Source organism: Lytechinus variegatus, chromosome 8 (assembly GCF_018143015.1).
Source record: "Lytechinus variegatus isolate NC3 chromosome 8, Lvar_3.0, whole genome shotgun sequence".
In the NCBI taxonomy this organism is placed as follows: domain Eukaryota; kingdom Metazoa; phylum Echinodermata; class Echinoidea; order Temnopleuroida; family Toxopneustidae; genus Lytechinus; species Lytechinus variegatus.
In genome coordinates this window covers 34,376,401-34,393,084 of record NC_054747.1, presented here as the reverse complement: position 1 = coordinate 34,393,084, position 16,684 = coordinate 34,376,401, and the positions used below count along the sequence as shown (strand labels likewise).

Below are 16,684 nucleotides of genomic sequence, written 5' to 3'. Positions count from 1 at the left end.
ATTTCAAATGACCGTAAAAAATAATAAATCAGTTCAAAATGATAATTATGCATAATAACCATGTTATCATTAGGGAAACATCACCATCAAACCCTCAAACATCACACTCTCAAAACAGCTTCGCCTGAAGGTGTCCCGCAAAAGTTTTGGGTAAAACGTGTACCAATCCGTTGGTATCGAAATTTCGTTTGATTTTTTTTTTATCTTCAAATAATTCAAAACATCTCATTGAGTTGAGAGTTGTTTAATGTTTATGAATAATACTTACACTATCAATTTATTGTGTAACTTGCTTTACACGGTAACAACACGGATATATACTGTATCTCCATGCATGGTTATACCATGATAATGTAATAAAGTGTCAATAGCAAAAATGATACGAATGAGGTATTATTATTGACAAATGAATTGTTTTTATTTGCTCTCGCCAGATCCGAAACGACCGCAACCAACCATCCCAGCTGCTACTATTATATTGGTTTCGGTGATAACTTTGTACCTTCTGAGTCCTCTTCGGCATACCTCACGTAATGTATAAACACAATCTGTAGTAGATGTCTAAGCTTGGGTTATGCGTTTCATTTGTACTGTTTTTAAAAGTGTTCTTTTCAATGATATGTTCTAAGACCAGTACGACAATACACCAGACGGTGGACTGTACTGTTTCCAGACGAAGAAGAAGAAAATTTTACTACAAAATACGATGATTGTTTATAAGGCAGTTTCCACCTGGTTCGGTTCTTGAGAAAAAAATATATAATTTTGTATATACATCTTTAATTGTTCTTTTTTTTTCATTTGCTCTTAGAGGTTTGAGCACTTTGGGTTTTTTTTTATCAATGACAGGCTTTCATGTTCATTGATTTCAGTTGATGATCTATCTATACTCACCCTTACAGATAATTATATATATATATATATATATATATATATATATATATATATATATATATATATATATATATATATATATATATAATAATCAAAATAAATGAAGAATAGTCAGAGAATGCTCAAATATTTCACTTTAACTAGTTTCGTCTTTAATTCTTCAGAATTCTGAAGAATTAAAGACGAAACTAGTTAAAGTGAAATATTTGAGCATTCTTTGACTATTCTTCATTTATTTTGATTATTATTTACTTTCCGTGACGGGGGACATACTTCGTTATTTCATCGTATATATATATAATATATATATATATATACACACACACAGTGTGTATAAAAAAAAGTTTACACTTTTTTATCATTTAAAGTGGGATTACATTTCATTTTTCAATTAATACTTGTTTATCCACACTATCCCCAAGCTTGGCAATGATTAACAACATGAAATAAAGCCTAAGCCATTTCATGTAAATCACAGCTCAGCGCAAAGCAAATATCGTCACGATGGCCTCGGTGTGTAAGGAAGTGGGGTGGGGCGCAATGCACTCTCCAAAGTGTTTTAAGCAAGAAAACAAGTTTAAGAGGTAAAAGATAACTTCAAACCTACTTTACTAGCTAAATTCTACGTGTTCTTCATGATTAAGGTCTAATTTTTATTCTCATAACTATTTCGAAGTTCTGCGCAAATCTTTCTTCACTCACTTTTCAAAAGTAAGGGGTGCTTACTCGACCGGAAATATTTTTGACAGTTTTATTTGTTTAAATGGATCTGTACCAATGTTAAAATGTGGAAAAATCTTCAGTATATTACAAATGTATAATTTTACAGGATTTTTAAAAGAGTAAACTTTTTTGATACGTTCTGTATATGTGGGATTTATTAATTAATTTCCATTAAAGTTCACATGTCATACTTTCATTCTTATAGCGTGTGCATCAGGTCCTTGTCAAAATGGAGCGACTTGTAACGATCTCTTGCGGTCCTTTTCATGTGTATGTAAAAATGGTTACGAAGGAGAAAGGTGTGAAATAGGTACAATTTTCATTTTCTGTTAGCAAACATACATTTGCTCTAGAGTTCATCCTCTGGGGAAAAATACTCAACCGGCAAGTAAAATTACCCAACCTTGAGCAATTGTGAATTATAAATTATTTGAAGAAAACATATTATCCCGCATTGATTAATAGCGTTGTTATTTGGGATAACATATGTTTTAACACACTTGATAAAAATGGGACAACATTTCTAATAAGAGATTACATGAATCTATTCTCATGCCAAAGTAATACATTGACCTGTAAGACTCATCATTATACCAAATTAGTACTATCTAGAAAAGAAAGTAGTTATGAATAAATAAAAAGAGATACTTAACAAATTTAAAAAATAAACATTTAGATATTTGTTCGGGTTTTTGTTTCAATCCACCGGCTTTGATTGTTTGGTCTCTAATGACAATTTGTTTTCAATTCTATATACCTATCTAAACTTGAAAGCCCACCTTCGGTCTTTCAACTTCAACTTTTAATCCAAAGACCAGTAAAACTCTTTTATACTTGTAGTATGTCGAGAGGTATTAAGAACAAGCATAAGCTCATGACGTTTTTTTTTTACCTGGAGTCCATTGCCGAAAGAGTTGCGTTTAAAAGCAAGTCAAAAAAATCAATCGCAAGTCTCAAATTCGTGCTGTTGATTGGTTAAAAATCATGTTGCGCATGATTTTTTAGAGTTGCGATTGATTTAAACTCTTTCTGCAACGGGCCCAAGTAACCACTAATGGATGATGGAGTGTAATTGATATTTCAACAGAAATTGATGAATGTGCGTCGTATCCTTGTCTTCATGGGGGTACGTGTAAGGACTTGGTTGGATCCTTCTTCTGTGCTTGCACTGTGGGATATGGAGGCATTGGATGCGAAAAGGGTAAATACTATTATACGACATCATTAACATAAAGTATTTTGAATGTCAATGATTTTTTTTATCATCGGGTGAATTATTTTAAAAGTTGTCAGACAGGAATGTTGTTTCTCCTCTAGCTTTAATTCCACACTGAATTCATAACTGAAACTCCATATTCGACCATGGGATATGTAGGCGACTTCTTTTTCCCCGACCGTGAAGGCGGGAGGGGGTGTACTATCACTCAGTTCATCATTGAAAGTGCTTCAATTATTCATCCACAGCAATACCAAGAGACCAAAATAATATCCATTACTATGCATTGCTAAAATTAAGATTTTTTGCCTTTGATTCAATTCGTATTGAAAATCTACTTTGTACTTCGTAAACTAAAACTATTACCTTTTTCGCATACCTTATGTTGTTATATATTATTGGTGTAATAATCATTGGATTTGTAAAGGATATTTACACTTTCACCAACTTTGAAATGATATAGGTGCATTTCATTAAAGCGGTTTTGTCAAATTAATATTTTTTAATTGATTTCTTGAAGTGATGGGTAACCTATATAGGAGGATAGATGGGTAAGACTCTCATTTACATTTAAATCAACAGGTCTAAAAGTCTAATGAACTGTACTGAGCACTGCCTAAAACATCCGGGATATCATATTGGTGAATATTATTTCTTCTATTAAATTACTGGTGCTCAATTTTCTTGGGAACACTAGACGCTCAAACCATTGACATTTTTCAAGATAATCAGACACAAATTCATACATTGGTTCATTTTGGGTTTGTTAACTTATCGACCTTGGTCAGAATAATCAGATGCAAAATCCTATTTTTTCATTTCATGCATTTTGCATAACTTAGATTTAGACGTGTGTTCAACTGCTCCTTGTCGTTATGGAGGAACCTGCCAGCAATTGGGGACAATCTACCGGTGCATATGTCCACCGGGCCGCGGAGGTGTTCGATGTGAAACTGGTGCGTGACTTTACATTTAGGGGGCGCCCTATAGAGTTTATCTCCCTACTCCCCTACCCCCATGATTTTATTTTTCAAGAAGTGGAAGCAGGAGGAAAGGAAGAAACAAAAAGAAATGAGAAATAAAAACGAAGAAAGATGTACTAATGAATGGTCTGTCTTTGGGGATACGTGTAAAATTCAATATATTTGGCAGTTTGATGAAAAAGCGTTTGAGAGATAAGCGCCAAAACTGTGGAAAACCTTCCCCCTGATATCCTATGGTGTTGCAAAAAACTGTTCGAAAGTTAAGAACGAGTTATAAGAACGACTGGTGATCTTTTCTTGTGGAAAATTTATATATCAAAATGTTCATTGACGATAAATATGATTAAAAGAAAGGTTCACCAGTCGTTCTTGAATTTGCTTTTAATTAATATAACAAGATTAATAAACACATGATAAAAGACAGACTTTGATAGATTCAATTATGTGTTTAAGAAGTACATGGATTGGCTTTCAATCAAAACTTAAACTTTCACACTCATGAAGATTTTATGATGAGTTCCAAAGAACCGAATAGTATCGTGATCATTATCATTATTAAAATGATCTAGTATTGCCTCCCCGAAAAGTTTTTTTTTAGTATATTAAAGGTATTTCATTCCATTCAATTCAAGAAGGTTTATTCAGATAAAAAATTCCATCGCAGCACAGAGCCGAATTACAAAGAGTTTTTACAATATAAAAGATTGAAATCATAAGGAATAAGCAAAGTGTGGCATATAACAACAAAAACATACAATTTACGTTTAAATTACGTTTCTTTGCTTTCGTCCAGAATATATAACAGATACCTTATCTCTGCCCGAATGTCAACAACTACTACGAGACCACTACGAGCAGTATCATTTCAAGATCCACATCAAGCCTTGGGATCCACAGGACTATGTGGGTCTGGAGAACATTTTTACTACTATCACTGTACATGAGCAGGACAAAAGTGACCTTTCAAGACCAGCTAAACGCAAAGGCACATTAAAAGAACTATTAAGCACGATACAAAGTAGAAGGGTGTTACTCGTTGGTGACGCCGGAAGAGGCAAGTCTACTGCCGTTGCAAAGATCGCGCACGACTGGGCGAATGAAGTAACGGACAACTTCTTTCAAAATTATACTTTATTATTCGTCCTGAAAATGAGACGCATGAACGAGACGACGACATTTGCAGAAGAGATTGTTCGATTGTTGGGAAAGAAATACATCGGCTCTGAGACTCAACTACAAAAGTATATTGATACCAATGAAAGACGTGTGGGCATTATTTTCGACGGGTATGACGAATTCACTGGCAGTGTTGAGGGAGGGGGTCACGAATCTGACATCGTGGATATTTTACGCCATTATAGTTGTAAGCGGTGCAAAGTTCTAGTAACCACGCGTCCTTTTAGAGAGGTTGACTTTTACTTTGGAGACCCGAGTTCTGTATATTCTAAGGTGGTACTTGAGGGATATTCAAACGACCAGGCTATGAAGTTCATTGATAAGTTTTTCGAATCTAACCAGTTAACGAAAAGGGTCCTGAAGGAATACCTTGAGAACGAACCTATCATTTCAGAACTTATAACGACGCCCCTTTTTTGCACCATGGTATGTTGTATGTGGAGAGAGGATAGACTAAAAGGAACATACACAAAGTCGAGTTTCTTCGATGCCATTATGAACTTTCTTCTGAAGCATGCTAAATCTAAGGCAATCTTACCGATGAGTGTGGACCTTGATGATTTACTGTACCATGTCGGTTGGGTCGCGTTTGATAAACTAAGTGAGGGTGGAGATGAAAGTTCGTTGCTTTTCACTCATGACGATTTCATGAATGTAATTTCACACAAAGAAACGAGCCTAAAGCTTGGTTTACTGACAACAGCCATGGCTTTAGATGAAGACTTTATACTCTTCATCGAATTTTTCCACAAGTTAGCACTGGAATATTCAGCTGGCAAATATTTTGCCTTTGCTGCCTTTAAAGGGAACATGGGGGCGTGGCGTGGAAAAACAATCCTAGAACTGGGCATTTTCCAGGTTCTGGAGTTCGCAGCCGGGGCGTCCGAATCTGCTTGTGAGAAAATCTTAGGTTATATTGCCGAAGAATGCTCTTTAAGACGTAGCTCTGTTTGTGGTAGTCAGTCGTACCAAGATATGATTCTAAGCCTGATTAGTGAAGCCGAGAATACGTGTGCCGAAAATATGAACGAAGCTACCTCGCCATCTTTATTTGGACTGAACGGGACACTAGATCTTGGGTGTCCAAAGGCGTCGGCCGTTGTCGGCTTCGGTAAACTTCCTCAGCATGTGAAAAACAAGGTCTGATGTAGTTTACGTCAAATTTATCACTATAATTGTTTGAAAATCGTATCTTTGGGATGCACATATAGCAGACGGGTATATTTCCCATACAATCGCTTGTTCGAACATGTAGGCCTTATGGAAAGTACTAACCTTTTGCCAAATGTATTACAAATTATAGGCATATATCTTAGAATACCTTCTACGGAGGATGGATAGATTCTACCTTTAAAAAGGAGTATTTTACTTATAGTAATTTAATTAAGGTGTTCCCATTAGTTCCATATTGTCCTTCAAAAAATGGAAGACAATAAGTGTACATAGTGTTGACTTAAAGAGAGAACCAAGATCAGTTCATATCTGTTTAGTTTCTCTTGATTTTGTTCTCTTGTTCGTTCACTGTATGTTATGTTAATTCTTGGTTGATCATTGTAATTCTTTGTATCGACGTTTTATCTTATTTCCATTACTGTAAAATGGCAGGACGCCTCGGTCGAGCAGTTGGCACTTAAAGAGCTAACCTACTGATATAAAACGACAAAAGAAGGAATATAAAATAGGACACGCATATAAGTAAACGCGAAACGAGGGACGTCACAGACGACACCATTTAGCTGTGTAAAATTAGTTATCACTAAGGTACCATCCCATTTCCCTTTCTGAGACATTAAAGCCAGTTTTAGGCAGAGTCAGTTTTATTTCTTCGTATTACCATACAAATTGGATCCAGAGCCAGAGCCAGCTAGGATCCACTCCTGATAGCTCCTTGAGTATGAGTCCATGCAAAAAGAGGTAGAAATTTAAAAATAAGTGTCTTAAATCACCTTTGAGCAATCTGGAAACAAATACCTGATATTTCGGTAAAACAGGACGCGTTTTACCAAACAGGCCGGCAAAGGGGGATATGGGATGTATTTGAATTTTACTATTGAATTTTTATAGATATGTATATATATTTAACTACAGCACATTATCATGATTATGTCATTGAAATGCAGATTATTGAAGTCAGCGTAGATGTTTCCGACTGGACGATAAGTATTTTCAAGAAATTATGGGGAAATTTTGCTAATTGCTCCAGACTCAGTCACCTGAAAATGTCATTCCACACCCCTCCAACAATTCCAAACGATGAGGAAAAACTTTACACTGTCAAAAGATTTACCATAAGCCTACCAATCCAACCGTCGGGGATGAAACATATGAAGGTAAAATCGTAGATTAGTATTATTATGTAATCATTCTACATTAAATTTAATTTTCAATTCAATCTATTTCCACTTTGAAATGTATACGGGCACCCTACATGAGACGTGAAGAGAACAATGGTAGGCGTTCTCATTGTTCTCTTCATCCATTTCTTTACAATATTTAAATAAAAAGAGTTGCCAAAAGCTGTTGTATATGTATAACTTTACACATTTGTATTTCTTCTCCCATACGTGTACTGTATCGAAGCAATAGCTTTGATCCAGCTGAGGCATGGCGGCTTGTCATTGTTCTAAACCCACCTTCACCCGACAAAGGAAATTATAATTGGTATAGTGTCGAGAATCTGTCTATCTGACGGTCAATCGGATTGGGTTCGCCCTAGTCACTAACCCGTCTCTGTGGTCTAGTGGTTAAGACACCGGCGTTCAAAGCTGGGGGCCCGGGTTCAATTCCCGGCAGAGACATTTTTTCATAATGGTAGATAGCTCTTGGGAACCTTGATTTAAGTTACGCCTATCATTGTTCTCTTCATCCATTTCTTCACAATATATATATATATATATATATATATATATATAATATATAGTAAATAGTGGTAGTAAAATACGAGCTGTGATTGGCTGGATTTGTACCACGTGACCTCCCTTCAAAAAGTTATATTGTACATATGTACAATATAACTTTCGATTTTTGGATGGCAAAATCCATGATGGGGGGCTTAGATTAAGGGATCTATTTACTATAATAAATAGTGAACGTTCTATCATACAATATTACTGGACTATATGAACTCCAAATATAAAATTATCCCTCGTGCAAGCCTATTTCACCTCGGCCTTCGGCCTCGGTGAAATAAACCTGCACTCGGATAATTTTATATTTGTCGTACATATAATCCAGTATATTGTACAATAGATTGTACACTATTTATATAATATTGCACATGTTTAATTTTCACACTTTATACATAGATGTGTGCGTGTGTGTGGGTGGTGAATAACTTATCTCTCCCTCCCATTTTCAGAGTCATTCTTTCAAGCGAAGGATAAAGACCCCAAGTTCCCAGCGTCCTAGTTCCCCTCAGCCTCAGGACCTGGATCCGTCGCTGCTTGAAGACCTATTCGATATGATCGAGGAATCTCCACCGGCGAAGGCAAAAAACAAAGAAGAGGAAGAAGAAGAAAAGGTATTTCACCTTAGGTTTCCCAATATTTGTGCAATAAATACGTGTAAATGTTGCTTTCTTTCAAAATGATGTTTATTTTGTGTGGCCAATAATTTCACAGCAGTGTGTATATAGGTTACAAAACCAGCCGGTCAGATTATGGTGTTTGCTGATTCGGTGTGTTGGCTCAGTTGGTACAGTGTCCGTCTCACAACCGGAAGGTCGGGATTTCGAACCCCGGCCGCGTCAGACGGAAAAAGGTGGGAGTTGCTGCTACCCTGTTTGACGTTCAACGATTAAAGGGATATAGCCTCGTCGGTCTGGCGCTGCACAGGGGCCGCCGGTCCCACGATCAACTGGGCAAAGCAAATTTTCGGAAAATTTCATTTCATGTCTATTTCGAACAAGAAAATATGGATTTTCGTTTTTTCTCATTTTCATTCAAACTTCATGCCCGAACATGGTATAAATGAATCGTGAAGAAAGATAAAAAATATGGGGGAAGATGGGCTGAAGTTTGAATGAAATTGGACTTTATTTTTTTTTCTCGTCCACCCGAGGTGTAGACGACTAACTTGACTAGAAAACCAATTCGTCACAAACATTAAAACATACGTGTATGTAAGTATGCAAGACTCTCTTGTGACACATAACATGGTAAGTGTTACTGCAATACACAAAATTTATCCTTAAAAGAAAAGAGGTTCCTGCAGAAGAGTCTCGAGAACACCTGTAATCTTACCAGATTGCGTAATCTTACAGGAAACTGGTCATTGGTGTATGGAATATTACAATTTTCCTACAATAAAACACACCTTTTCCCCTTTTTGAACAGACTTTTTCTATTAAATTGCAGAAAAAGTCTTGTTTTATGAATTTACAGAATGATTCTGTTATTGCTTTCTGCAAAATCTTCTCCTTTTCTGTAAAATGAGGGGATTTTTTAACAGTGTAGTTACTAAACTCGGATCATAATGACATGCACTATGGGTAGAGTGGTGCATTAGGTTGCCACATAATAGTAAGGTCAGGCCATTCAGGTCAAACGTTGAGGTTTACTTGCCAGATAATCTATTCATGCTTTTCAAAATCCAGGTTATAACTATGTTAAATCACAACTACATGGAAAGTTGGAAAAGAAATAGTTTCATGGATTCAAATTGACAGATATTTAGACATCAATAATAATAAACCAATCAAAATCATTAGATGTGTAATAACTTTCCCCTTATAGTGAGAACGTGAATACAAATTTCACTATAAGCATGATGTGTATACAAACGAAAGAAATGTTACATTCATCAAGTCACCCTGTTAGTAATTGAGTCAAGATTCTGTCTAAACTACTTGTTTTTCTTGTTAATAGTTGTTATTTTTTCTTCTTGGAGCGTCGTGGTCTAGTGGCTACGACTCTTGTCTTTCAATCAGAGGGCCATGGGTGCGAATCCAAGCCATGGCGTATTTTACTTCAGCAAGAAATTTACCCACATTGTGTTACACTCGACCCAGGTGAGGTAAATGGGTACCCGGCAGGAAATTCCTCGAATGTTCGAGCGCCCAATATAGCCGTGCTAAGCCGGGGTATGATAATAACATTATCATGTTCAGCAGGGCCAGCTGGGTTAACAGTTTTCAGAACTGAAGTTGCTACCCTGGGTAAAATAAGACGTTATTATTATTAAATTCTGTACAGTAATAATGTTGTCCTAATTCTTTTAAGGCCTTCAATTGGCGCACACCAGACGTACCTACACTGGAGGACATATCGCAAGTAGTTGACAAAGTGTCGACATACATCTCACGTTTCGCACCGCACGTTCAGTGGGGGAGTTCCCAGCGCAACACCTTTAGGACCTTACCTTCTGGACCGGTTGCTGGCAAACCTGTAAAGGTGTATAGAACGAAAGTGGCGTCGTCTGATATCGTTCTACAACTTTTATCCAAGTTGCCTAACCTCGAGGAACTCGTCATACTTCCAGAGGTAGTTTTTCTTTTGCTTAATTTCAACCGTTTTGTTACTCTTTTTCTTGCAATCGTGTTTCTTGATGAGTATGAGGATGTTGGCGGTGTGGATGGGTGTTTGTGTATGTGAGTGTGTATGCATGTGTGGTGCGTGTGCATGTTGGTGTTTCTGTTTGAGTGCGTGTCAGTCTCCATATCTGTGAAGGGGTTGAGTTTAAGACAAGTGTGCACCCCAACAAAAAGTGGATTTGAATATTTAAAAAAATCCCACAAGCATAGCACTGAAAATTTTATCGCAATCGGATGTAAAATAAGTTATGACATTCCAAAATTTTGCTTAATTTCACAAAATAGTTATGTGCCCATCCTGGTCGGTATGCAAATGAGGAGTCTGATAACGTCATCCACTCACTATTTTTTGTATTTCATTATATTAAATAGGAAATTTTCTTCTCTTCGTCAAGTGAAACAACGATTAATTCCTCAATGAACATGTGAAATACGTATTGTTTAATACTATATGGTTCAGTCGAGTTCAAGTTGGCCCTAAATGTCAAATCTGTGAAAAATGAAATATTGTATAATTCGAACAATAAAAACCAAAAGAAATAGTGAGTAATGGACATCATCAACTCTCTCATTTACATGCTACTAATGAAATGTTGATATATCTTCATGCCACTAAAAAGGTGCGGTGATTTATTCAGATTTTGATCGTTGAAGATAAAATTTGTTTTTTATTATTTATTAATGTATTTGATTTTCTATCGGTTTTCCTTTCCCCTTTTCCTTCTATTCCTCTAATTCTCACATTTTTACCTTATCTTACATGTATCTCCCCCCCCTCAATTTTCCAAACCCAGAATTGGTCATTTGAGGATACGAAGACAGAAAGTTCTGCCAAAATCTTCATGAGATTTTTGGAATGGGCTTTCCTTACACCCTAAGCTATCAATCCTGGAATTGAACATTGATGAGTTACCTCTTGACGGGATGCAAGCGCTTACAAATATTAAGACATTCCGTACGATCGTTGATGACAACCCGCAAGCCTTGGCAGACGTCTTCCCATACTTACCAGAACTCGAAGAACTGAGTGTCACCGTTAAAAGATCACTAGACAATGTGTTATCAGCACTTGCGCTTGGTGTGCCACTGAATAGACGACACTTAAAACGTATTAACATCACTTACATTGCTGGAAACCACCATTGGAAGGGAACCGTTTCACTTAACACCATTCGACAACTCACAAGCGGACTCAGGGCGAGTTGGGCCATCCAGGAACTGCGTATTCGGACTGTAGAAGACTGCTTATTTGCCGAATCTCATTTGGTGAAACTGGTGAAGTCGGCGAAGTCCATTCGATCCTTGGAACATTTAGGGTGAGCGTAGAAATTATCACATCTAGTTATCATGGATATTCAGAAGATGCAATGTATATAAATCTTATCATTAAAATAAAAACACATCCATATGTTAACAGATAAATAGTACCTAACATTTTAACTTAGAAGTAGTAGAGTAGAAGTGGTGCCGGGGGGGGGGGCCACTTACATTGACGAGTGGATACCATGCGCGACCAAAAAAACACGTAAAAAGGATGTCCTTTTCACGATAGGGCACATTACGTACGTAACGTGATAAGGGTGTCAAAACACAAAAATAAGGGAAAAGGGTATCTATTTCGCTAGGAAAATTACGTGCTTAGGGTCGAATTTGCGGGGATGATAAAACAAAATTAAAATGTTTTATAAAGGATGTCCTTTTTGCCCCAAGACTTTGTGTTTAGAGTCCGATTTGCGCGAGGTTTAGAAGGTGGGGTCGTGACTAGACCAAATAAGGTAAAGCCGACTACCGAAGGACCCGTAACAATAAAACATTCTTGTACTCGTTTAGGGGTTCATTTCAGGACATGTATTTGCCAAGAGTATTGTTTCGTTTCCAATACTTGTTAAGGGTAGGGTTTCACACGCCAATACTTGTTAAGGGGTGCATTTTCAGAATATGGAAATTACGTGTTTAGGGTGCTTTTCGAGACCCCATGGTCGCGCATGGTATCCACTCGTGAATGGAAGTGCCCCCCCCCCCCCCGGAAGTGGTGGTGGTGTAAGTAGTAGTAGTAGTAGTAGTAGTAGTAGTAGTAGTAGAAGTAGTAGTAGTAGTAGTACCAGTAGTAGTAGTAGTAGTAGTAGTAGTAGTAGTAGTAGTAGTAGTAGTAGTAGTAGTAGTAGTAGTAGTAGTAGTAGTAGTAGTAGTAGTAGTAGTAGTAGTAGTAGTAATAGTAGTAGTAGTAGTAATGATTGTCATAATGATCATAATATTTACTATTATATTATTATCCCATTATTATAATTATTATTATTATGTTTATTATTATTTTTAGCAGTAGTAGTAGTAGTAGTAGTAGTAGTAGTAGTAGTAGTAGTAGTAGTAGTATCATTATTATTATTGTGTGTTGTTATTATTATTATTATTATTATTATTATTGTCCACTTTCTGTCTTAAGTGCTGATCACTCTTGCATTATAGGACCGCACGATTAGCCAAATTCCATTTTCCTCGGCAATATCAACCAATAATGCTGAAAACCATCTTGCCCCTTTGGTGTTTTGCAAAATGGGGGCGCATCATTTTGATCTATATATGGTTCACAATTGGGTTTTAACAATAAAAATAATAATCACAAAAGTATGCATCCTATACACGAATTTATTTGTTATTTTGTTTCAACTTTTTCGTATAACCTCAGGATTCCCTGCGCTGTCAATGATAATGGTGACCTTGATCGATATTTAGCTCCGATTTGCAAAACTCATCTCTTGTCAAAAATGACCGAGGGTGAAAAGAAGAAATTTTTCATCAGACTGACTCTATATCCTAAGACGGTGAGTAATCTAATCTGGTTATGTGAACTAAATTAGTCTTACTTTCCCTGTATTCATGATATTCATGATATTGGGGACTCTTTCTCCTCCTCCTTCGTCCGCTTCTCCTCTTCCTCGATGATGATGATGGTGATGATGATGGTGATGATGATGATGATGATGATGATGATAATAATGACGATGATGATGGTGATGATGATGATAATAATGACGATGATGATGGTGATGATGATGGTGACGATGATGATGATGATGATGACGATGATGACCATTACGATGATGACCATTACGATGATGACCATTGCGATGATGATGATTATTATTATATACGACAATGTAAAAGTGATTTTAGTATTGATATTGGCTTACATTATGATCATCATTAGAGATGCTGTTACAAAAAAACTATTGCGTTAATCGTCTTCAGTTTTCTTCATTATTTTAGAATATTTAAACATTGAAAATGACGTAACCCTGTTATAGGAGTAATATGACAATTTTGCACTTCCCTAAGACCGGGCAACCGTAATTTAATAAAGAAAGCGTTGCATTTTTAGCATGATTTTGAGGAAAGGGAATAAAGATATTTCACTTTTCGAAATTGTTCCTTGTCATTAAGAGGCATACTAGAATACAAATTGCGCTGTATATACGGCCTGCATCGCTAATCAGTATTAACATTAGGGTGTAGTAATTTTTTTTATTTCCATTTTATCAAAACAAATAGAAGATTATTTTTTGTCGGTAAAACGTAAAATATTGTTCTATTTCCCTTATATCCAGAATTCCAGCTCTGAAGAGAAAACGTGTTTCTTGAGGCGTCACTAATCTGAAAAGACGTCTCTTTGAATCTAATACCTTTTAACAGACGAGGATGCAACCCTCATCTGCCTCTCTCCATCTACGTGGTCTGCCTTGCAATGTAAAAAAAAAACTCCGGTGTTGATTTAACACAGCCCGGAATCTCTACAGGTCCACACCAAGAGAAGCATTAAAACAACACCAGATTTTCAGAGTCAAACCGATGCTGTTTTGATACTATTTGGTGTTGTATACACACCTCTGGTGTTACACCAAATTGAAACTGGTGTTGTTTAACACTTCTCTGGTGTGGAATAAGGGTAGTTTCCGGGCTGGTGTTAAATCAACACCAGAGTTCTTTGCAGTATGTAAATGGACGTCAGTGTGCTTAATTAGGCCTGTCTGATCCTGTGAAACGGTGCCTGGTCAGAATAGTCGACAGGGAGTGGAAATGACGCACTTCACGTGTGGAACTGGGAAAGTGATTACAAAGACCATGATAATCATAAATACATGTTAAAAGAACTAATAACTCGGTCACATTGCGCTCTACGGCGGCCGTACACAGCAAAAACTGTGGTGTTAAGCGGTGTACATAGAGGACCACACCAGTTATTTTACACCTGTGTTAAATTGGTGGTGCTAGTTTTACACCTATATGTGTTATTACAACACCTTTTTTGTTACATTTACACTCTTTGGTGCTATGTTTAATCTCTAGGGTGTAATTGTAACACCTCAGGGTGTAGTGCTCTATTAACACCAATCGGTGTCAGTTTTAACACCGCAGTTTTTATAGTGTACCGGCGAACCGAATTATTACTAATTTAGGGCCGTAGACATTTTTCAAACGTTGGGCGTTGAGCCGAAAGTGCGGGACCGACCAATCAATAAATAAAATCATTATAAGATGGTCATCTTTACGGGTTTGGAAAAAATGGGTCTTAAAATTGTCTCTATCTGAGATTGTATCATCACATCAGGATGTCGGGTCGGGCAATAAAATTAGGCTATTTTTGTCTCACCTGCATAGCAGAGTGAGACTATAGGCGCCGTTTTTCCGACGGCGGCGGCGGCGACGGCGGCGTCAACATCAAATCTTAACCTGAGGTTAAGTTTTTGAAATGACATCATAACTTAGAATGTATATGGACCTAGTTCATGAAACTTGGCCATATAATTAACCAAGTATTACTGAACATCTTTTTAGAGTTTCATGTCACATGACCAATGTCAAAGGTCATTTAGGGTCAATGAACTTAGACCATGTTGGAGGAATCAACATCAAAATCTTAACATGAGGTTAAGTTTTTGAAATGTCATCATAACTTAGAAAATATATGGACCTAGTTCATGAAACTTGGACATAAGGTCAATCAAGTATCACTGAACATCCTGCATGAGTTTTATGTCACATGACCAAGGTCAAAGGTCATTTAGGGTCAATGAACTTTGGCCGAATTGGGGGTATCTGTTGAATTCCCATCATAACTTTGAAAGTTTATGGATCTGATTCATGAAACTTGGACATAATAGCAATCAAGCATCACTGAACATTTTGTGCAAGTTTCAGGTCTCATTATTAAGGTCAAAGGTCATTTAGGGTCAATGAACTTTGGCCGAATTGGGGGTATCTGTTGAATTACCATCATAACTTTGAAAGTTTATTGGTCTAGTTCGTTAAACTTGGACATTAGAGCAATCAAGTATCACTGTACATCCTGTGCGCATTTCATGTCACATGACCAAGGTCAAAGGTCAATGAATTTTGGCCGAATTGGGTGTATCTGTTGAATTACCAACATAACTTTGAAAGTTTATGGATCTATTTCATAAAAAGTGGACATAAGAGTAACCATGTATCACTGAACATCTTGTGCGAGTTAGAGTAGTTTTCAAAGTCAGCACTGATGCTATATTGAACTGCGTGATGCAGGTGAGACGGCCAGAGGCATTCCACTTGTTATTATTTTGGCATTTTATAAATGAATATCTGCATGTATGAATATATGAAAATGCCGATGATTTTTGTACAGTTCCCTTTATCATAAACAATTTTTTTTTCTTTATTAACTCTTTTTAATTGTTTGATTTATAATTGTAACATTTTGTAATGTAATGAATTTTATAAATACTATCACAAAACAAACAGTTATCGCTCTATTTCTTTTGGAGCTGGTTTCGTTGAATTCGGTGTGAAATTCAGTTTGTATGATTTTTATTCATGTCTTTGTAATGTCCTCGTGATTTTGAAATAAAACACACATACAATCTCACTTTTGCTGTTATTCATTTAATCTAAGTCGATGACTAATAATAAAAATGAATGCATTCATGAAAATAAAAATAAGATATAACAATGGAAATATCATGGAAAACGAAAATAAAATATACAAGAATCTATGTAAAATGTGAAATACAAAGACAAAATGCTTTTTAAAGAGAAATATTTACAAAATTGAGTTCAAACCACTCTCCCGTAGTCTAGATTTGACCTTTAAACATTCACTTATTTCATTGAAGATCTTATTGATGGAAAGAA

The 16,684-nt window shown here is 36.4% G+C and overlaps 2 protein-coding genes across 2 annotated transcripts; both read left to right on the top strand.

Moving 5' to 3' along the window:
- Positions 1 to 438: 438 nt before the first annotated feature.
- On the top strand, positions 439 to 10,583 carry LOC121419672. Its single transcript, XM_041614130.1, has 8 exons — positions 439 to 530; positions 1,823 to 1,927; positions 2,705 to 2,818; positions 3,676 to 3,789; positions 4,610 to 6,132; positions 7,113 to 7,322; positions 8,351 to 8,512; positions 10,212 to 10,583. Exons 5-8 carry the CDS (start codon positions 4,966 to 4,968, stop codon positions 10,581 to 10,583), a joined length of 1,911 nt encoding a protein of 636 aa, XP_041470064.1. The 5' UTR covers positions 439 to 530; positions 1,823 to 1,927; positions 2,705 to 2,818; positions 3,676 to 3,789; positions 4,610 to 4,965.
- Positions 10,001 to 14,761, top strand: LOC121420834. Its single transcript, XM_041615462.1, has 4 exons — positions 10,001 to 10,472; positions 11,317 to 11,838; positions 13,206 to 13,341; positions 14,125 to 14,761. The coding sequence occupies exons 2-4, from the start codon at positions 11,447 to 11,449 to the stop codon at positions 14,167 to 14,169; spliced, it is 573 nt and encodes a 190-aa protein (XP_041471396.1). The 5' UTR covers positions 10,001 to 10,472; positions 11,317 to 11,446; the 3' UTR covers positions 14,170 to 14,761.
- The last annotated feature ends 1,923 nt before the right edge of the window (positions 14,762 to 16,684 follow it).

Coding starts and splice junctions, on each gene's coding strand:
- LOC121419672 (XM_041614130.1), top strand. CDS start 4,966: ATGAGACGCATGAACGAGACGACGACATTTGCAGAAGAGATTGTTCGA. Junction 6,133..7,112: donor CTCAGCATGTGAAAAACAAG/GTCTGATGTAGT, acceptor ATTGAAATGCAG/ATTATTGAAGTCAGCGTAGA. Junction 8,513..10,211: donor AAGAGGAAGAAGAAGAAAAG/GTATTTCACCTT, acceptor AATTCTTTTAAG/GCCTTCAATTGGCGCACACC.
- LOC121420834 (XM_041615462.1), top strand. CDS start 11,447: ATGCAAGCGCTTACAAATATTAAGACATTCCGTACGATCGTTGATGAC. Junction 11,839..13,205: donor CGATCCTTGGAACATTTAGG/GTGAGCGTAGAA, acceptor GTATAACCTCAG/GATTCCCTGCGCTGTCAATG. Junction 13,342..14,124: donor TGACTCTATATCCTAAGACG/GTGAGTAATCTA, acceptor CCTTATATCCAG/AATTCCAGCTCTGAAGAGAA.